Source organism: Oryx dammah, unplaced genomic scaffold (genome assembly GCF_014754425.2).
Source record: "Oryx dammah isolate SB20612 unplaced genomic scaffold, SCBI_Odam_1.1 HiC_scaffold_2, whole genome shotgun sequence".
Classification (NCBI taxonomy): Eukaryota; Metazoa; Chordata; class Mammalia; order Artiodactyla; family Bovidae; genus Oryx; species Oryx dammah.
The window spans coordinates 10,961,192-10,983,573 of NW_024070186.1; the positions used below are offsets into that span (position 1 = coordinate 10,961,192).

General features: G+C 45.3%; 1 protein-coding gene across 2 annotated transcripts in view; it reads right to left on the reverse strand.

Moving 5' to 3' along the window:
- The window catches only part of PRMT2 (protein arginine methyltransferase 2), a 26,202-nt gene extending 5,119 nt beyond the window's left edge, over positions 1-21,083 (reverse strand). Inside the window, exons 1-7 of one of the 2 annotated variants that reach the window (XM_040264461.1) lie at positions 20,925-21,083; positions 19,628-19,723; positions 14,901-15,008; positions 14,073-14,255; positions 10,276-10,437; positions 9,215-9,379; positions 207-382 (exon numbers count right to left, since the gene is read on the reverse strand). In XM_040264461.1, the coding sequence (XP_040120395.1) occupies positions 207-382; positions 9,215-9,379; positions 10,276-10,437; positions 14,073-14,255; positions 14,901-15,008; positions 19,628-19,666 (833 nt within the window). In that variant the 5' untranslated portion in view covers positions 19,667-19,723; positions 20,925-21,083. The remainder of the gene's footprint in view (positions 1-206; positions 383-9,214; positions 9,380-10,275; positions 10,438-14,072; positions 14,256-14,900; positions 15,009-19,627; positions 19,724-20,924) is intronic. The other variant, XM_040264469.1, reaches the window with a different exon arrangement.
- Positions 21,084-22,382: the final 1,299 nt, after the last annotated feature.

The window sequence follows — 22,382 nt, forward strand, 5'->3', positions numbered from 1 at the left end:
AGGGCACTCACCAAGGTTAGGGTCTGGCCTGGGGTTCGGTCCCACAGACCAGGAGCCCACGCTCACCTGAGGGCACTCACTGAGGTTAGGGTCTGGCCTGGGGTTCGGTCCCACAGGCCGGGAGCCCACGCTCGCCTGAGGGCACTCACTGAGGTTAGGGTCTGGCTTAGGGTTCATGCCCTGGAGGCCAGGAGCCCCACACTCACTTGAGAGGGCTGAGGTCGAACTCATAGGCGTTGTCCCAGAAGAGCACCTTGCTCCGGTAGTCCCTGTCGGCGCAGCAGGGCACCAGGTGCAGGGCGGCTGTGGTCGGCCAGATGACCCCGTCCTCCTTCAGCCAGGCGTCCCGGGCATACAGGATGGACTCGATCATGAACTCAAACTGCGCGGAGGGAGGCACACAGGAGACACAGTGACTGAGACAGTGTCTGCTCCCACCCCCCCACACCTGCCACGGCACTCATATCCCGGGGACCGTCACGGACAGGACGAGCTGGAGCTCACCAGAGGGCTTCTCTTACAACATCACAACAGTGGTCACCGAATTCAGTCACAGCCTGGGCTTAAGGCCATTGACCCACACTGCTCCTCAGAACTGGGCACGGCCAACGGTCAGGGAACTTGCCCTCTCGCCCACCCTGCCCACCGAGGAGATAACTGTCACCATAAGTGTTTTGGGGTCTTAACTCTCAAACAGTATCACTCTGGTCTGAGGTATTCTCAGAACCTTCACCATGCTTTAAGTTGACTGAAGTCACTTATCAAAAATGTGGAACAGCAAAGCAGGAGTGCCATGGAGGTCACATGACCCTCATGTCAAAAGCAGCCAGCACCCCAAGAGCCCCTCGGGGGTGTTGAATTTTGAGGATTCTTCATATGTTCAGGGTACACACTGTACATGTGAGTTGCAAATATTTTCTCCTAATCTTGGCCTTTATTCATTTTCTTAACATTGTCTTTTACAGAGCAGACTTTTTAATTTTGATGAAGTCCAATTTATCAACTTTTCCTTTAGGTGCTTTTGGAGTCACACCTAAAAACCCTTTGACTAATCACAAACATTTTCTATGATTTCTTCCAAAAGTTTTACAGTTTTATATTTTAGCAATTAGATATAATCAATTTTGAGTTCATTGTTCAAGATGAGGTATGAGGCTTAAAGTTGAAGCTTTTTTTGGTTTATGGATGGCCAACTCTTCCAACATAATTTGTTGAAAAGACTATCTTTTCTTCATTAAATTAACTCTGTTCCTCTGTTAAGAATCAGTTGACCACATCTGTAGGAATCTACTATCCATTCTGTTCCACTGACTTACATGTCTATCACTTCACCAGGTTCACAGTCTTGACCACCACAGCTTTATACTAAAGTCAGGTAGTATAGTTCTTCCTATTTTGTTCTTCTTTCAAAAACTGCGGCATTTTCCTGGTGGTTATGGGGCTAAGGCTCTGCGTTCCTAATGCAGGGGGCCCAGGTTCAATCCCTGGTCAGGAAAATAAAATCCTACATGCCATGACAGAGATCCCCAACTAAGATCCGGCACAGCCAAATAAATATTTTTTAAAAACTGTATCAGCTATTCTAGCCTGTCTGTGCTCAGTCATGTCTGACTTTTTGTGATCCCATGGACTACAGCCTGCCACGCTCATCTGTCCAAGAAATTTTCCAGCAATAATACTGGAGTAGATTCCCATTTTCTTCTCCAGGGCTAGTTTATTTACACTGCACATAAATTTTACAATAAGCTTATCTGTATCTACAAAAAAATCCTGCTTGAATTTTTATTGGAATTGTATTAAATCTATAGATGAACCTGGAGAGAAGGGGCATCCTTACAAGACCATCTCCAGCTCATGAACAATGCATGTCAGTCAGCATCACGTGGAGTCAGCATCCAGAACTTGCACATGTTTTGCCAACTGTCATCATTCTGGAGCCACTGTAACTAATTGTGAACAGTGCTAGTGTATAAAAACGTGACTGGCTTTTGTATGCTGACTTTGTACTCCATGGTCGTCTTAAACTTGCCCAATAGTCTAGGAAAGTTTTTGGAGATTCCTTGGCATTTTCTACAAAAATAATCACATTGTCTGAGAACAGGGTTTATTCCCGTGCCTTCATTCTGTTTAGCTCCCATTTATTCCTTCTCTCTTGCAAAGGTTAGATTTCCCAGGACAATGTTGAGCAGGAACAGAGGAGCACCCCTTCCCACTTCATTCCTGCTCTGGGGGAAGTGGCCATTCTATCCTAACAAGTAAAAAGCTGAACTGAAAAGTCAACAACTCTTCTAAAGTCCATTAAGAGAAATTAGGTCACAGAGTAAACGGCCACCCTCAAATTGGAAAAACCAAGAGGCCTGTAAGACGGTCCCTGACTTACAGTAGTTCAGCTTCATGACAGGGCAATAGGTATTCAGTAAAAACTATGCTTCGAATTTTGATCTTTTCCCAGCTAGTGACACACAGTGCAACACACACGTGCCACACAGGCCAAGCCCCCATCAGCCATGCGATCATGAGGGTGAACAGTCCACACACTGACAGCCTCTCCCTTTCAGGACAGTATTCAGTCGACTACATGAGACGTTCAACACTCGTTTTCAACAGGCTTTGGTTATGATTTTGCCCAACTGTAGCCAAGTGGGAGTGCTCTGAGCACATCTAAGACAAAGAGGCTCAGCTGTGATATTCGAGAGCTGAGGTGTGTTACATGCATTTCGGATTTCGGTATTTTCACCTTAGGATGGGTTTGTCAGGATGCAGCCTCACTGTAAGTCAAGGAAGAGCTGCACAGGGAATCACAACTCACCAGAGCAGAAACATCCCTGGAACCAGGGCCAGGGAAGAAGCTGAACCGAGGCTGACAGGCTGCTGGGGCTCAGTGTGGACAAGCTGAGGTCAAGACTCCAGGCAGGCCCCATCACAGAGTCCCCACAGTAAATTCCAGAGAAAAGTCCCAGTGCTTCTCACAAGCTCAAAAGAAACCACTGGAAATACTCCAGAGTATTCTGTTCTTCTTAACAGTCTGCCCTCAGGAGAGACTATTTAACAGAGCCTAACCAGCTGGGGAAATACTATCCAACTCGAGCACCCTCCAGCGATCCTGTCCCACCTAAAAGGGAAGAAAACTTGAGAAGCACCTGTGGGGTTCACAGTCCAGAGGCCCAGGATCACTCAACACTGAGACCCCAGAGCAACTCCCTCCATATCTCACCACCACATCTCTACAGGCCTATTTACACAGACCCTTTACCCAGTCATCACACCTGGCTATCAGGAAAAAAACACAAGACATATGAGCAGTACAAGAGCCACAGCAAACCTTAGAACCAGATTCAGACACAATGAAAGTGTAGTCGCTCAGTTGTGTACCAAGGGAACATTTCATGCAAAGATGGGCTCGATAAAGGACAGAAATGGTATGGACCTAACAGAAGCAGAAGATATCAAGAAGAGGTGGCAAGAATACATGGAAGAACTGTACAAAAAAGATCTTCACGACCCAGATAATCATGATGATGTGATCACTCATCTAGAGCCAGACATCTTGGAATGTGAAGTCACGTGGGCCTTAGAAAGCATCACTACAAACAAAGCTAGTGGAGGTGATGGAATTCCAGTTGAGCTGTTTCAAATCCTGAAAGATGATGCTGTGAAAGTGCTGCACTCAATATGCCAGCAAGTTTGGAAAACTCAGCAGTGGCCACAGGACTGGAAAAGGTCAGTTTTCATTCCAATCCCAAAGAAAGGCAATGCCAAAGAATGCCCAAACTACCGCACAATTGCACTCATCTCACATGCTAGTAAAGTAATGCTCAAAATTCTCCAAGCCAGGCTTCAGCAGTACATGAACCGTGAACTTCCTGATGTTCAAGCTGGTTTTAGAAAAGGCAGAGGAACCAGAGATCCAATTGCAAACATCCGCGGGATCATGGAAAAAGCAAGAGAGTTCCAGAAAAACATCTATTTCTGCTTTCTTGACTATGCCAAAGCCTTTGACTTATTGTGGATCACAATAAACTGTGGAAAATTCTGAAAGAGATGGGAATACCAGACCACCTGACCTGCCTCTTGAGAAACCTGTATGAAGGTCAGGAAGCAACAGTTAGAACTGGACATGGAACAACAGACTGGTTCCAAATAGGAAAAGGAGTACGTCAAGGCTGTATATTGTCACCCTGCTTATTTAACTTCTATGCAGAGTACATCATGAGAAACGCTGGACTGGAAGAAACACAAGCTGGAATCAAGATTGCCGGGAGAAATATCAATAACTTCAGATATGCAGATGACACCACCCTTATGGCAGAAAGTGAAGAGGAGCTAAAAAGCCTCTTGATGAAAGTGAAATAGGAGAGAGAAAAAGTTGGCTTAAACCTCAACATTCAGAAAACTAAGATCATGGCATCTGGTCCCATCACTTCATGGGAAATAGATGGGGAAACAGTGGAAACAGTGTCAGACTTTATTTTGGGGGGCTCCAAAATCACTGCAGATGGTGATTGCAGCCATGAAATTAAAAGACGCTTACTCCTTGGAAGAAAAGTTATGACCAACCTAGATAGTATATTCAAAAGCAGAGACATTACTTTGCCGACTAAGGTCCGTCTAGTCAAGGCTATGGTTTTTCCTGTGGTCATGTATGGATGTTGAGATTTGGATTGTGAAGAAGAGTGAGAGCCGAAGAAGTGATGCTTTTGAACTGTGGTGTTGGAAAAGACTCTTGAGAGTCCCCTGGACTGCAAGGAGATCCAACCAGTCCATTCTAAAGGAGATCAACCCTGGGATTTCTTTGGAAGGAATGATGCTAAAGCTGAAGCTCCAGTACTTTGGCCACCTCATGCGAAGTGTTGACTCACTGGAAAAGACTCTGATGCTGGGAGGGATTAGGGGCAGGAGAAGAAAGGGACGACCAAGGATGAGATGGCTGGATGGCATCACGGACTCGATGGACGTGAGTCTGAGTGAACTCCGGGAGATGGTGATGGACAGGGAGGCCTGGCATGCTGCAATTCCTGGGGTCGCAAAGAGTCGGACATGACTGAGCAACTGAACTTAACTGAACTGACCCCATGGACTGCAGCCCTCCAGGCTCCTCTGTCCATGGAATTCTCCAGGCAAGAATTCTGGAGTGGGTTGTCATTCCCTTCTCCAGGGGATCTTCCCAACCCGGGTCTCCTGCATTGCAAGCAGATTCTTTACCACTGAGCCACAAAGAAAGACACAGTAGGCAAATGTAATTATCAGGCTGGGAACTTAACAACTATGATTAATATGCTATGGGCTCTAATGGACAAAGCAGACAGCATGCAAAACAGATGGGCAATGTAAACAGAGAAAGGGAAATTCTTAGAAAGAACCAAAAATAAATGCTCAAGAGCAAAACAATGTAAAAGAAGTGGAGGATGCCTTTGATGGGCTCCTTAGTAAGGACCCTCAGCTGAGCAACAAGCCTGAGCTCAAGGAAATGAAAACAGAAACTGCCAAAGCTGAAAAGCAAAACAAAACAGGCTGAAAAAGAGAACACACTGAAAAAGAGAACACACTGAAGGGCTACAGAACACAAAAGGTATAATAGACACAGAACAAAAATACCAAGAGAAGAATGAGAGGCGGGAAGAGAAGAGAGAGTTGAAAAAATGACTAAGAATTTCCCCAAATTAATGTCAACTCCGTTCACGGATCACAGCCTTGTCGTGGTGAAGGGGACTGTGTAACTCAATGAAGCTGTGAGCCATGCCATGCAAGGCCACTCAAGATGGATGGGTCATAGCAGAAAGTTCTGACAAAACATGGTCCACCGGAGGAGGGGACAGAAAACCACTGCGGTATTAGAACCTTAAGTGGTGTCTTACATGGTTCACACTGTTTGTTGAACCCAGGGTAGGTAAGGCACGGGCAGGGAGGTTGGAAGAAAACTGAGGCACCGTAGGGCCTGCAGACATGTGTTTATTCTCTAATGGCAGGCGCAGTGGCAAAGGGGGATTTCTCGGGTGGGGCTTATATATGTTTGCAGAACAAAAGTGGTCCATGACCAAGCAAGTACAACATGATGTGCACGCACAGTGCTGTAAGTGATCGCCACTGTTACAAAACCATGTATTTACAAAACGTGGGATGCAAGACCCTGACCACGCCATCTTGGCTAATTTGCTCTTTCCCTACATGGTTAGAACCTTATGCAGGACAACTGACTGGTTCAAAATGTCACCCTGTTTACTTAACTTATATGCAGAATACATCAAGCAAAATGCTGGGCTGGATGACTCACAAGCTGGAATCAAGATTGTTGGGAGAAATATCAACAACCTCAGAGATGCAGATGATACCACTCTAATGGTAGAAAGCAAAGCAGAACTAAAGAGTCTCTTGATGTGGGTGAAAGAGGAGAGTGAAAAACCTGGCTTAAAACTCAACAGTCAAAAAACTAAGATCATGGCATCTCGTCTGATCACTTCACAGCAAATAGAAGAGGAAAAAGTGGAAACAGTGACAGACTTTATTTTCTTGGGCCCCAAAATCACTGTGGACAGTGAGTGCAGCCATGAAATGAAAAGATGCTTGCTCCTTGGAAGATAAGCTATGACCAACCTAGACAACATATTAAAAAGCAGAGACATTACTTTGCCAACAAACGTCTGAACAGTCAAAGCTATTGTTTTTCCAGTGGTCATGTATGAATGTGAGAGCTGGACTATAAAGAAGGCAGAGTGCCAAAGAATTTATGCTTTTGAACTGTGGTGTTGGAGAAGACTCTTGAGAGTCCCTTGGACAGCAAGGAAATCAAACCTGAATATTCTTTGGAAGGACTGATGCTGAAGCTGAAGCTCCAATATGCTGGCCACCTGATGTAAAGAGCCAACTCACTAGAAAAGACCCTGATGCTGGGAAAGGTTGAAGGCAGAAGGAGAAGGGGACAACAGAGGATGAGATGGTTGGATGGTACCACCGACTCAATGGACATGATGGGAAGCCTGGCATGCTGCAGTCCACGGGGTCACAAAGAGCTGGACACGACTGAGCGAGTGAACAACAATGTCAAACACAAGCCCACAGATCCAGGCGTGAAGAGCACACCAGGCAGGATAAATGTGTGGTGGTGGCGGGGGGAGTATGAAGAGGCATGTCATCTTCAAACTATAGAGACTCAAAAGATAAAGTCCTGAGAGAGGCTGGGGGAAAAACACCTACCTACTGAGGAACAAAGATAAAATTTCACCTGATTTCTCAGAAACACTGAAAGCAAGAAGAGAGTGGAGTGACATATTTAATATACTTCTTGGTTTTCTGTTGTGTGGTTTTTTTTAAGCCACCCTGTGCTGCATGTAGGATCTTAGTTCACCAGGGATTGAACCTGGGCCCCTGCATGGGGAGCACAGTGCCTTAACCACTGGACTGTCAGGGAAGTCCTTGTGATCAAGGATCTTTGATGTTACTACTGCAAAAGGATTAGAACTCGCTGAAGGCTCAGATGATGGTTAGCATTTTTAGGCAATAATGTGTATTTTAATTAATATGTGTACATTGTTATTTTAGATGTAACGCTTATTGCACACCCTACAGTATAGGGTAAACATAACTTTCTATGTACTGGGAAACCAAAGTATTTGTGTGACTTGCTTTATTGCAATACGTGCTTTGTCATGGTGCTCTGTATATGAACCTGCACTATCTCTGAGGTCTGCCTGTAGATCAGAAACGCAGATCTACATAAAGAAAGGAAAGCACTAAAAGAGAAATAAATGAAGGTAAAACTAGAACTTCTGTTTTTCCCATTCTTCATTAATCTAACAATTTAATCCAACAAATCTAACAATGTGTCCAAAATAATAGCAACACAGTACCTGACCATGTATGTGTATTTATGCTTATGTGTAATAAAATGAATGAAAATGCTCATACAAGGGACTGGAAGGAGAAGTCAGAATTAGTTTGTTTTCATAAAGAACTCACACTAGCCATGAATCACCACAGTGTTGGATGAAACAGACGTGAATCAGCTGTAAGTATATAATGGAAACTGTTGTTCTCTGTGCCCAGTCATGACCGACTCTCTACAGTCCCCCATGGACTATACGATTTTCCAGGCCACAAGACTGGAGTGGGTTGCCATTTCCTTCTCCAGGAGATCTTCCCGCCCCAGGGACTGAACCTGGGTCTCCTGAACAGCAGGTGGATTCCTTATCACTGAGCCCCCAGGGAAGCCCTTGGAAACTGTAGGGCAACCAATTAAAAAAGGAAAACGGAACAAGTATAACCGATATGCTAAGAAAGGAGAGAAAACAGAGTCATATAAAATGCTCAATTAAAACATCAAAAGGCAAAACACCTAAATACATATGGAAAATATTAAGAGAGCTGAAAAGAGAAATAGGCACGATACAATAATTGTAGGGGACTTCAATACCCCATTTTCAACAAGAGATAAATCATCCAGACAGAAGTCTTAAGGCTCAGTGTCATTTGCTGTCACTTTCCCAAATCTCTGCAATCTGTAAGAAGTGAGGACCAACATTCTTGTTCATATAACTTAGTTCTTTACTACTTAAAACAAACTTCTTGCTGGAAACCCTGGTGGTGTCCCCCTGCCCTTCATCCATACGTCACTTCTCTGGGTTTTTACTGAGACTAAACTTCAGACCACATTTCACTGTAACATCTTAGGTCCCAGAAAGAGGGTGGGCTGAGGGTCCGATGAGACACAGACCTGCAGGACCGGCTCCCACTCACCTTTCACCTGCCCTTGGAGCACAGAGAGCTCGGGAGCTCAGAAACCACTGTGGAGGGTGGGTGGGCAAACCAGCAACCTCTCCACCCCAACCCAGGCGAGACTGGGGAGGGACCCTGGGAGAGCCTGGGCTTCAGGCTGGCCACCAATGCAGACCAGGGGGCTACAGAGAGGAGGCAGATCGGCTGGGGGGAGACAGGCTCTGCTAGCACGGAAACACACAGCCTAACATCACGCACTGGATATTCACAGGTTCTCGAAGAGAACAGAAATTTATGTAAATCACTCACCAGAAAGATACATTCACTCTGACTTAGATTTCCCATAAAGATATTTTTTTAATCCATTAAAAATTCAAGATATTGAGCCAATGTTCAAACAAGAAATCACTGACATGTCACCTTAGGAAAAAGTCAAAATTAATCATGATGTACGAATATTCCAGAGCCCAAAGCAGCCACCCCAACAGTCCCCACAGCCCCTTACCAGCAGGCAGGTGCCCATCCACTCAGACACCAGCACGTCCACTTTCTCCGGAAGCACCACATCTTCAACCTTCTGCTGAAACACGGTGATGATATCAGCAAAGCCATTCTGCACGACCAGCTGCTCCGTGTGCTGGGCCATCTCACTGGCCTCCACCGCAAACACCTACACGTGACAGAAACACCATCCATGTGTGCCCCACACCACGGCCAGCTGTCCACTCTCCCCGAGCCCAAGTCACCAGCAGAGTCAGAACTAGCATCAGAGAAAGGAAGGCAGTGTGCTGGATGGCGGCCAGTGGATGGCCACCCCGATCCCCTGATGGAGCCCCGGGAGGGTCTGCCTCTCACCCTGACTCCACCTTCCACCAAAATGCAGGCACAGGGCTGTGTGCAGGTGGACAGAGCCTCTGCACCCATGGGGGCCACCCACCCCAGGGGTCCCAGGTCAGGCCCAGCAGCCTAGCTCCCATATTCACAGCAACAATCCGTAACCAACACAGGAGCTCCTGGCCCTCAAATGACATCAATGAGACTTTGAGGCCACCAGCAGCTAGTTACCAATCGAGGATCTAAGAAGTCCTAAATGCTACGTCTGGATTCTGGCAGGATCGGGACTCAGGCAGTCACTGCGCTGCAGCTCCACTTGTGAGCCTCATCCACCGACCTCGGGGCCACTGAGAGGGGCACCTCTGCTCAGCTCACACGGGCCTTACATGGCAGAGGACCAGAGCCCAGCGGGAGTCCCAGAGAGTGGTCCACCCTGACCCTGGCAGGGTCACATTTGGGGCAGGAGGACACGGTGACACCAGGATAGCAGTCTACACAAGCTGCCCAGCCCTGACACGTGAATACATGTGTTTCTAACGTAACTGCAGTAAACGTTTCACAAAAACATCCCACCAGTTTCAGCTCACTGTCCTGCCCTATTCCACTCTGTGCTGTTCTGACTCATCAAACCCACAGCATGGCCTCTGGAGGGCTCAGCCTTCAGAAACACGCTGCCCTTTTCACTAAGCAGTGGGGCATCACCAAGACCCTGCTCAGAAGCTCCCTACTCACGGCTCTGGGCTGAGCATAGTGTGCACAGAAGAGGCTGATGATCCCAGTCCCACAGCCGACGTCCAGAATCACTTTGTCTTTCAGGGATTCTTTATTCTGCAGGATAACGCTATGGTACTTAGTTGTTCGAGGCTGGTCTGCCAACATCTCCAAGTGAAGTTTCTAGACGAAATACACGTAAAGGAAGGATCACTGCCTGTCATTAGCGCTACGCTACGCTCTGACTTTGGACAATCAGAGCCTGACCTGACCCCCATAAAGCCCCATACCACCCCACGCCTAAAAATACGTGCAAAAACCAGAAGACCAAAAAAATGCTAACAGATACAAATAAGAGTAGACAGTGAAGGAATGAGGTAGAAGCCTCTGGAACCCTTCCCATGCAGTGAAGTGCACCTCTCCAAGAGTCAGGTGAGCAAAGAAGCAGGTGTGGACCCGGAGGTGGACACGGGAGAAGCGGCCACGTTCCTGACCTGACACAACATGGCCAAGATCCGCCATGAGAGAATGGACGAGACCGGCAGAGGCTGCGGGAGGTGACAGCACCCCACGGGAATCGAATGCATCCCCAAGGAGGCAGAGCAGGGCTCCTCCACACAGTTCAGGAAGCCACAGAGGGGGCACCCCCAGCACTGTCCCCATACATCCGCCAAGGAGACCCAGCCCGAGCAGCACTTGGAGGGTGGGGGTGTGGCGACAGGGGCCTGGCAACCCAGACCAGGTCAGCACCAACAGGAGCCTGTGTGGGCCTCGCGAGCCCATGGCTCCTCAGGGACAGACAGACAGAGGGAGACCACCAAAGTGGACCAAGTTGAGACCCAGATGTCCTGCCTGCAGGTCAGAACCAGGATACGGAACCCAGGGAAGAGGTGTGGTTGCATTCACCTCATATACAATACACTTCAGAGCGAACAGCATCAGGTCATGACACGGACAGCAGACGGCTGAGGATGGGGGTGGTGGGGAGCCTCCGCATCAACACAAGAATCACTGCAGCAAGAGAACATAATAAATCTAAAGGTTCCTGTGCCGCCACAACAGAGCTTCAAAATGCACAAAGCAAAAGCCAGGAGAAATGCAACAAGGAACACAAATTCTCCATTACAGTCAGAGGTTTCCATACCCCTCTCTCAGTAACTGACAAGTAGAAAATCGTTAGACACAGATGCGAACAACAGTATCAGCTAACTTAATCCAACAGATATGAACAGCACACTTTCCCAACTATTTACAATCATACAACATCTACAGATTCACCTAGAAAGGTACACAACCATGTATGATCAAAACCTCAAAACTTAAAAGAGACATAACACAAGGGTTAAGAAATGAGGAGAGTCGGCGTATCACCACAAAGATGTCACTCCTCCCTAAATTCATTTTCCATAAAACACATTAAAATGCCAACCAATGGGGCAGGGGCAAAGGAGGAGCACAACAAAACAGTAATAAAATTAGTTTCAAAAAATAAACAGATCAGGCCATGAAGATGCTAAAAAGGTAAATCAAAACCGAGATACATGTTTTTTTTGCCTTTAACATGGGAAATCTTTTTTCAGCTGGCAGCTTTTCCTGTGAAGACCTGCAGCAAATGCACCCTCTGCACCGCTGGGAGGCGCACACTCAGCCCACCTTCCAGGCAGGTGGCTTGGCTTGATCCACCCCAGAAAAACTCATACACACATCCCCCTCAAACCCACCCAGTGGGAATCTAGCAAAAGGGAGCAGGATTCACGTAGGAGGACATCCACTACAGCATCGCTTGGCATGATGAAAAGCAAACACAATCCTTTCAAAATCAACACACTGGAGCTACTGAACAGAACAGACTTTCAAAGCAGTACAGCTATGTGAGAAAGGCGATAGCAGTGTATGGGACTACTCCTTTTCCATAAATTTAAAAGAATAAAACAGATGCAGCTTAGACTTGAAAGAAGTATCTACACTGCTGTTGGGAGAAATCTCACAGACGAGACAGACCTCAGCTTCTCATTAACTCTTTCTTACTAGATGGAAACCTCTAAACATGTACACAGTGGCAGATTTTCTTCTCTTAGGCTCCAAAATCAGTGTGGATGGTGACAGCAACCATGAAATGAGAAGACGCTTCCTTCTTTTAAGGAAAGCGATGACAAACCTAGACAGCATGTTAAAACGCAAAGACATCACTTTGCTAACAAAGGTCCATGTAGTCATGTATGATGTGAGAGTTGGACCATAAAAAAGGCTGAGCTCCAAAGAACTGATACTATTGAACTATGGTGCTGGAGAAGACTCCTGAGAGTCCCTTGGACAGCAAGGAGATTAAACCAGTCAATCCTGCAGGAAAGCAATCCTGAATATTCATTGGAAGGACTGATGCTGAAGCTCCAGTACTCTGGCCACCTGATGCGAAGAGCTGACTTGTTAGAAAAGACCCTGATGCTGGGAAAGACTGAAGGCAGGAGCGGAAGGAGATGACAGAGGATGAAATGGTTGGATAGTATGAATTTAGACATGAATTTGAGCAATAGGACGTGAACTTGGGCTAACTCCAGTAGCTGGTGAGGGACAGGGAGGCCTGGAACGCTGCAGTCCATGGGGGTCACAAAGAGGTGAACATGACTGAGGGACTGAACAACAAGCATGTACACACATCAGTGGTTTCCCATTTACTTCAACATTTTTAATGATCCAATATGATGGGGGCTTCCCAGGTGGCTCAGTGGTAAAGAATCTGTCTGCCAATGCAGGAGACGCAAGAGATGAGAGTAAGATCCCTGGGTCATGAAGATCTGCTGGAGCGGGAAATGGCAACCCACTCCAGTATTCTTGCCTGTGAAATCCCATGGACAAAGCAGCATGATGGGCTACAGCCCATGGGGTCACAGAGACTTGGACACCACTGAGCACACACACATGCATAATACATATCTACAAAAAAGTACACTAAAAAGCACCTGTAGATTTTACCCAACATAGTTAACAGTGCAAACACTCTTGTACCCACACCCACTCAGAACCCTGCCAGCACCCCAGGCCTTCCCACCTGGCCTCACCAAACACGGACCCCCTTTACCAATAACCATCATCCAAATTCTAAGGGGAATCCAGTCCTTGATCTCCACATCCATCACTTCTATACACATTCACAAACAACACCTTTTAACACTGCCTTATAACCTTAGGTAGAACTGAATCTACCATATTTGAAACGTTCATCCTTCAACTATCTATTTTATTTAGTCTAAAATATAAACAGGGTTGTCTGGACCACAGGACTTTGGGTCTTTATTCACATTGGAAAAAACCAAACTAATAAGCTAGTTATTTATAGGTAATACTACTACTGATTTATACAACTTCTTACATTTTATTTTTACTGTAAAATTTACTACTTTTTTTTAAACACTGAGGAAAGTTTATAATTCCATAGCTTGGATAGTATCTCTAAACAAGGAATCGGTACATTACAGCCAATCCAGGCCATCACTTGCTTTTGCATGGCGTGCAAACCAGGATTGGCTTTTACATTTTTAAATGGTTTTTAAAAATCCCAAAACACGACACATGAAATCATATGGAAGACAAATTTCAGTGTCTATAGATAATGTTTTATTGGAACACAGACCTGCTCACTGAAATTTTTAAGTCTGCTTCAGCACTTGGATGGCAGAGCTGAGCAGCTGAGCTGAAGAAAACATCTGCAGGCCCCACTCTGAACAGTTGAGCTGAAGCCCGGAAATTATTTTTAAAGTTAGAACCTAAAACCAGAGTGGCAAGCGGCTCCGCCTGGCTGGGTGGGCAGGAGGCAGTACCAGGGTTCCATAGCTGCCGAAGTACTCCTCATCCTGCCAGGAATCCTCGGGGTCCCAGTCCTCCAGCTGCTTCCCCAGGTGGTTCGCCGGGATGTACCCACAGCAGCCCGCACGCTCACCCCACCACCAGTCCGCAGTGGTTTGTCTCAGGATGAGGATCTTTTCTCCTCTCAAAAAGCTGAGCTAGAGAAACATATACAGAAATGAAAACTAAAGAAAAACCTGCGGTTGGTATTTCAATTGTGGCTCAATGATAAACCTCCATCACTGGTCCCAAATCACAGCAACTGCAGTAAGGAGTCAATGGGAAGGACATCAACTGACAGTCTATGAAAATCACACTAGGATTTTGAGATTTCTTTGGAAATCTACAAGAAACAAAAGCAGACCTTAAGAAAGATCAAGCATTTTTGAACAGCTTGAATTTCTTAGAATTTCTAACAGCCCCTTTACTGTAACTCACCTAGATGGTAGCTGATTCAGTTGCTGGAGGCTTATGCTAATTACTATTACAAAGTAAAGAAAGCTGCGTTCAAGTAGATGTTTTTATTTTACACCCAATTTCCCTTAACTAAATAAGTTACAAGTAAGGGTTTCAAAGCAGAGATGAAGCAGGTACCTCCTCCCCCACCCCATTCCTCACCCAAGGATCCTACACATCAGGCTTGGGACCTGGATCTGTTAGGCTGGAAGGGTCACTCGTGGGTCTTCTGTTGCTGTGAAGTATCTGAGTACTTCTTTATTTAAATCTGCTGACTTCTGCAAATTTGACGTCTTATCCTGCCACTGAACATGCTGAACCCACAAAGAATAAACCCACATGGCTACCTGCGTCTCGTCGGTGGCGGAATAGTCTGCGATGGCCACGAACTCCTCTGGATGCACAGCCCCCTGGAGGTGCTCCTCCTCAGCCTGCGTGGCAGGGTCCTCCTCCTCCTGCTCAGAGCAAGGGAGAAAGGGAGGTGATGGGGGCAGCCTTTCCTCTCCCTTCCTCTCTCTCCATCTCTGCCTGTTTCTGTCTCTCTCTTCATCTCTCTACACGATTCTTTTCCACTCACTCTCACCCCATTCAGCTCCACACTCGCTGCCACTGGCTCCCCACCACCCCCTATCCTCAGCTGCCTGCTGTCTATGTAGAACATGGAGCAGCAGGAGGTCCCCACACCTCTTCGTGCTCATGTCACACCTATGCCCGCACACATACATACACACACACACCCAGTTTATTTTTTCTATTGACATAGCTTTCTGTCAAAGATTGCACAGCCACTTTTTAATTTTTTTTTCTTTTTTCACTCACGTAATACCTTGTGCAAAACTCCCCACCTACAGAACTCTAACTTATAATGTTCAGTGGCTACTTAACATTACACAGCAGAATGCTGCCTGAGTCTTTAGTCGTCCTTTACTGATGGACTTTCTCTATGTCCACAAACATCTGCGCACATTTATCCTGACACGATGACATTTTATCTCTACGGGATAGACTGACATGGATGAAACATAGGCATAGTTTTCATTCAAACATTTATCAGGTTCTTTCCATAAAGGGTGAGGCACTTCACCAGCAGTGCATGGAGTGACTGACTTGAGTTTCTGCACAGTGCTATGTGTAAAGACTCCAGAAAGGGTAAATATGTGGGGAAAAACTCTTACTTACACTTTATAAAAAAGACTTCTGATAGTACAGAGAAACTAATAATTTATGGTGGGGTTTATAACATATATAGAAGTAAAATGTTACAACACAGCACAAAAACAGGGGCTGGTAAATGGAACTAATTTGGAGGATTCTTACATTGTCAGTTCAGTTCAGTCGCTCAGTCGTGTCTGGCTTTTTGCGACCCCATGAATCGCAGCACGCCAGGCCTCCCTGTCCATCACCAATTCCCGGAGTTCACTCAGACTCATGTCCATCAAGTCGGTGATGCCATTCAGCCATCTCATTCTCTGTCATCCCCTTCTCCCCCTGCCCCCAATCCCTCCCAGCATCAGGGTCTTTTCCAATGAGTCAACTCTTTACATGAGGTGGCCAAAGTATTGGAGTTTCAGCCTCAGCATCAGTCCTTCCAACGAACACCCAGGACTGGTCTCCTTTAGGATGGACTGGTTGGATCTCCTTGCAGTCCAAGGGACTCTCAAGAGTCTTCTCCAACACCACAGTTCAAAAGCATCAATTCTTCAGCACTCAGCTTTCTTACAGTTCAACTCTGACATCCATACATGACTACTGGAAAAACCATAGCCTTGACTACACAGACCTTTGTTGGCAAAGTAATATCTCTGCTTTTTAATATGCTATCTAGGTTGGTCATAACTTTCCTTCCAAGGAGTAAGTGTCTTTTAATTTCATGGCTGCAATCATCATTTGCAGTGATTCTGGAGCCCAGAAAAATAAAGTCTGACACTGTTTCCCCTGTTTCCCCATCTATTTCCCATGAAGTGATGGGACCAGATGCCATGATCTTAGTTATGAAGAGGTTAAAAAAAAAAGACTGGGATAGGTTAAGGATACACAACATAATTTCTTGGGTAACCACTAGAATGATATAAAAAGGTAATGCTAAAAAGTTAATCGAGGAGATAACATGGAATTATAGAAAATATTTCATTAATCTAAAAGGCAAGAATGGAAAAAGGTAAAAAGGAAGAACTGTGACAAAAAGGAAACAAATAGCAAGATGTTAGACTCATTATGTTAAATGTTAACGGACTGAACACTCTAATTAAATGGCAAAAATTACCTAAGAGGAAAATAAAAGACACAACTACAGGCTCTTTACAAGAGGAATACTTTAAAAATATAGAGTTATACTAGTTGAAAATATAAATATATATGTGTCTGTGTGCCATCCAAACACTAACCGTAAGAAAGCTGGTACAGCTAAATTAATATAAGACAAAGTAGATGCTAGGCAAGAAGTATTAATAGGTAAAAAGAGAGACTTCATAAAAATAAAAGGGTCAACTAATCTAGTAAACAAATACTAACCTAAACATATGTACCAAGTAACAGAGATTCAAAATATATGAAGCAAAAAGTGTTAGATCCAAATGGAAGTAAGAAAAAACAGACAAATCCACAATCACAGCATAGATTTTTGAAACTCATCTCTCTCAGTAGTTGAAAGAACAAATGGACAAAACATCAGACGGAATCCAGAAATTTGAGCAATACTAAGTAAGGACCCATATGACGGTGATGACACCCTGATAGCTCGGTTGGTAAAGAATCCACCTGCAACGCAGGAGACCCTTGTTCGATTCCTGGGTGGGTAAGATCTGCTGGAGAAGGGATAGGTTACCCATTCTAGTATTCTTGGGCTTCCCTTGTGGCTCAGCTAGTAAAGAATCTGCCTGCAATGTGGGAGACATGGGTTCAATCTCTAGAAGGGAAAGGTTACCTATTCCAGGGTTCTGGTATGAAGAATTCCATGGACTACATAGCCCATGGGGTCGCAAAGAGTTGGACACAAGTGAGAAACGTAGGAAAAAAAAAATGACCCATCTGACAGTGACAACACTGGACACCACACCCCACAACTGCAGAATAACTTAGTCTCTGAAAGTGCACATGCAACATCCAAGGCCAAACAGGGTCTTACAATAGCCCAATGTAAGGCCAAATGTCTGGAAATTAAGCAACATACTCTGGATAGCCCAGAAAATTTCAAATTTCCACCACTTAGGTAAATTCTAAAAAGCACACACAAACAATATCATATATTGCTCAAAGATACCTACATAAGGCATAAAAGTATTAAAAAACAGTCCAGAAACACAAAGATCAATTCATAATCCATAGCAGTGTTTGCCCTTGAGATAGAAGAAGAAGAATGGGACTGGGGAACAGACTTTATTCATGGTTTTTTCATTCATTCATATATATATATATATGTATATATATATATACACACACATACTTATATTCTGAATATGACAAAATGTTAGCAAGTTTCCATTTCTCTGTAATATGTAATTTTTTGCAGTATTATTCTATAAATACTGTCACCTTGTGTATTTAACTTATATGCAGAGTATAGCATGAGAAACGCTAGATGAAGCACAAGCTGGAATCAAGACTGCCGTGAGAAATATCAATAACCTCAGATGTGCAGATGATATCAACCCTTATGGCAGAAAGCAAAGAAGAACTAAAGAGCGTCTTGATGAAAGTGAAAGAGGAGAGTGAAAAAGTTGGCTTAAAGCTCAATATTCAGAAAACTAAGATCATGGCATCTGGTCCCATCACTTCATGGCAAATAGATGGGCAAACAGTGGCTGACTTTATTTTGGGGGGCTCCAAAATCACTGCAGATGGTGACTGCAGCCATGAAATTAAAAGACACTCCTTGAAAGAAAAGCTATGACTATCCTAGACAGCATATTAATAAATAGAGACATTACTTTGCCAACAAAGTTCCCTCTAGTCAAGGCTATGGTTTTTCCAGTAGTCATGTATGGATGTGAGAGTTGGACTATAAAGAAAGCTGAGCACAGAAGAATTGATACTTTTGAACTGTGGTATTGAAGAAGACTCTTAAGAGTCCCTTGGATTGCAAGGAGATCCAACCAGTCTATCCTAAAGGAAATCAGTCCTGAATATTCATTGGAAGGACTGATGTTGAAGCTGAAACTCCAATACTTTGGCCACCTGATGTGAAGAACTGACTCATTTGAAAAGACTCTGATGCTGGGAAAGACTGAAGGCAGGAGGAGAAGGGGATGACAGAGGATTAGATGGTTGGATGGCATCACCAAGTCAATGGACTTGAGTTTGAGTAAACACTGGGAGTTGGTGATACACAGGGAGGCCTGGTGTGCTGCAGTCCATGGGGTTGCAAAGAGTCGGACACAACTGAGCGACTGAACTGAACCGAACTGATTCTATAAATGTTCCAGTACTTTTTAATTTCTCAAAAGAAAATTAAGACATCCACAAAATTAAAACATTTTATGATAATTTTAAAAAACAGATAAGTGAAATGATCCAACTACAAATAAAATTTCTATATATAAAAACCACATGAATTTAGAATAATTAGAATGAAAGAGAAAAAAAGAAATGTCAAAATTGATATCACAGACATGAAAATGTTTTTAAAAAAACATTATTTATTAGAGTAGTCTGTTTTTTAATTTTACATAACATTCCTTGAAATTTAAGGTGACTTTTTTTTTTTACTGTTAACTTGAATGATACGTGTTACAAGCAGAAAAGAAGCATAAATATATAAATCTTTTCTAATATCCAACCTGTGTCTAACATATTCTGTCTGGGATGTTTTTAACAACTAAAAAGAAAACCTGTGCTTGCTTCACCAGCTTAAGTGCCAAAAATGGAACCCTAGATTCCTGGGAGGTGTTTACAATGCCCAATTCAGAATGTCTTGTGTGACCTCACAGTGCATGTCCTCTGTTTAAGCAGCCCCTGGTTAGTGGCCACCTTCCAAGGTCCAAGGAAATCACCATCACTTTGTGACTGAGTGAGCTCCACTCTCTGTAATGGTCCCAGTCTTTAAATACAAGTTCTCGAAGAGCAGAACCGAAATTACCTGCAATTCACTTCTGGGGCAGTCACCTGGTGTTGCCATGGTTCCTTTGGGATCTGTACATAACTGCTGCTTTAATGTTTCATTTTCCCTTCATTTCTATTTTTTAAAAAAGAGAGAATGAGAAAATGCTTGTTATGTTGCATCATAACGTTCACTTATCTTTTAAGGTCCATGAAAAAGATCTTCTACCAAATGGAAGTAAATGTAAAGAATGTGAAGAATGAACGGAAATGAAATTTATAAATACAACTGTTACAAAATCAACTGAAAACATTTAAAATTTATGAACTCCAAACAGTGTATATTTTCATCGCTAGCCTGCAAAGTGTTAACTGTTTATTGGCCAAAGCCTGTTACTTTCTGTTAGATCACTGGGCAAATTTAAAACAATAAATTGATGTCAACCCTTAACTTGGAACCCTGACAACTGTGACTCCAATTAAAACTTCCTATCTGGGGCTTTAAAGTGTTTCCACTAACAGGAACCAAGGTCTGCACCTGCCAGAGACTTTTCTTTTCAGTTTCAATCTTATTCTTCCAATGACAGTGTAACTCACATTGTGCTCTGCGATGGATGTGTTTTTTGAATTACGCAGCAATTCCTCGTTTGAAATGAGTGCTTCACATTATCAGTCAATACCTAGTACTTGTTTTTGAGACGTTTATAGTTACAAATACTAATACACATACATTGCATTTTCACTGGAAACTGAATTGAGGCCAGGATGGGGCGGGGCCGGAAGATGAGGCGTGGCCGTATTGATGGATGGGGCCAGGGTGGGCGGGGCAGAATAATAGAGCGGTGCTCGGTTAAGGGGCGGGGCACGGTTGGAGGAGAGGGCCCTGAAGGGCAGGTGGCCCGTGGGCCGGAGAGAGAAATAGGTGAAAGGAGGATGAAGGGAGGGACGGGGCGTGATGCAAGAGCGGAACAGGTAGTTGGGGAAGAGAATGGGACCTGCCCTCGGGTAGGGTGGTCCCGGATGCCAGAGACAGACGGGGAAGCGGGCGTGGCTGTGGGAGGGGCGGGCACTGTGGGCGTGGTTGAGGAATAGCTGGGCAGTAAGGCAAAGGGTGCGGCGTCGTGGGCGTGGCGCGAATGGGGGCGTGGCCTTGTGGGCGGGGCGCCGAGCCCGCAGTCGGGGGCTAGCAGAAGCAGGAAGGCGCGGGGACCCCGGCAAGGAGAACCGTGGACTCGGTGCGCCGTCTGACGCACACCTCGCGAGAGGACCACCCCCTCCCCTCGCATCTGCAGCTTTACGCGCGGTCCGGTCGCCCGAGCTGCCCATGGGAAACCTACCTCAGTCGCGTTTCTCCGCTGAGGTCGGTGTCCACACCTCCGGAAAGGAGTGGAAGCCAGCACCCACCAAGAACCCAAGCCACCGCCCTCTGCCCGCGCAGGCGCTCTGTGAACAGACTGCGCCCCCACCCCGCCGTAGAAGGCCCCGCCCTAGAACCGGCTCGGCGAGCATGCGCCACGGTCCACGCCCACCCCCTTGTCTGGAGAGTGAGCCAACGCCCTGAACTGCGCAGGCGCCATGCCTTCGCGCGCATCGTGGAGAAGACTCAGCTCTAGGTGGAGCTCCCTGCGCAAACTCATCTTGAGGTCCCGCCTTCGGTTGTCGCGCGACCTCGGGATCTGCACTCGGATGCCGGCTCGTATTCGAGCTCGCGTCCCATGGGGCGGGGAGTCAGACGGCGCGGGGTGGGCGAGTCCTGGTCCGGGGTCAGAAACCGGCTGGGAGCGACAGAAATGGCTGATTTCCGCCGGAGCAGGACCGGGAAAGCTTTCCTGTGCTTTTCTTGTAATAATTCAGTAACCTTCGCAACCACACTGTGAAGTGTAAATCCTGTGTCATTCTTTACAGGGCAGGGGGCGGCTGGAGCTAGAAAGGTAGGAGGAGGTGGTCAAAATTCTAGAGAAAGTAGGGCGGCGGGGGTCGCGGTGGAGTAGACGGTGTGAGTGGGCGTAGGTGTCAGATTCACAGATGAAGTTTCGGCGCATGTATGCTGGTGATAATTGCACAGAACTGTAAGCTATTTAATACCACTGACTGTAGACTTTGGGATTGGAATGAAAACTGACCTTTTCCAGTCCTGTGGCCACTGCTGAGTTTTCCAAATTTGTTGACATATTGAGTGCAGCACTTTCACAGCATCATCTTTCAGGATTTGAAATAGCTCAACTGGAATTCCATCACCTCCACTAGCTTTGTTCCTAGTGATGCTTTCTAAGGCCACTTGACTGCACATTCCAGGATGTCTGGTCTAGGTGAGTGATCACACCATGGTGATTATCTTGGTCGTGAAGATCTTTTTTGTATAGTTCTTCTATGTATTCTTGCTACCTCTTCTTAATATCTTCTGCTTCTGTTAGGTCCATACCATTTCTGTCCTTTATTGAGCCCATCTTTGTGTGAAGTGTTGCCTTGGTATCTCTGATTTTCTTGAAGAGATCTCTAGTCTTTCCCATTCTGTTGTTTTCCTCTATTTCTTTGCATGGATCGCTGAGGAAAGCTTTCTTATCTCTTCTTGCTATTCTTTGGAACTCTGCATTCAGATGCTTATATCTTTCTTTTTCTCCTTTGCTTTTCTCTTCTCTTCTTTTCACAGCTATTTGTAAGGCCTCCCCAGACAGCCATTTTGTTTTTTTGGATTTCTTTTCCATGGGGATGGTCTTGATTCCTGTCTCCTGTACAATGTCACGAACCTCCGTCTGGAATTCATCAGGTACTCTATCAGATCTAGTCCCTTAAAT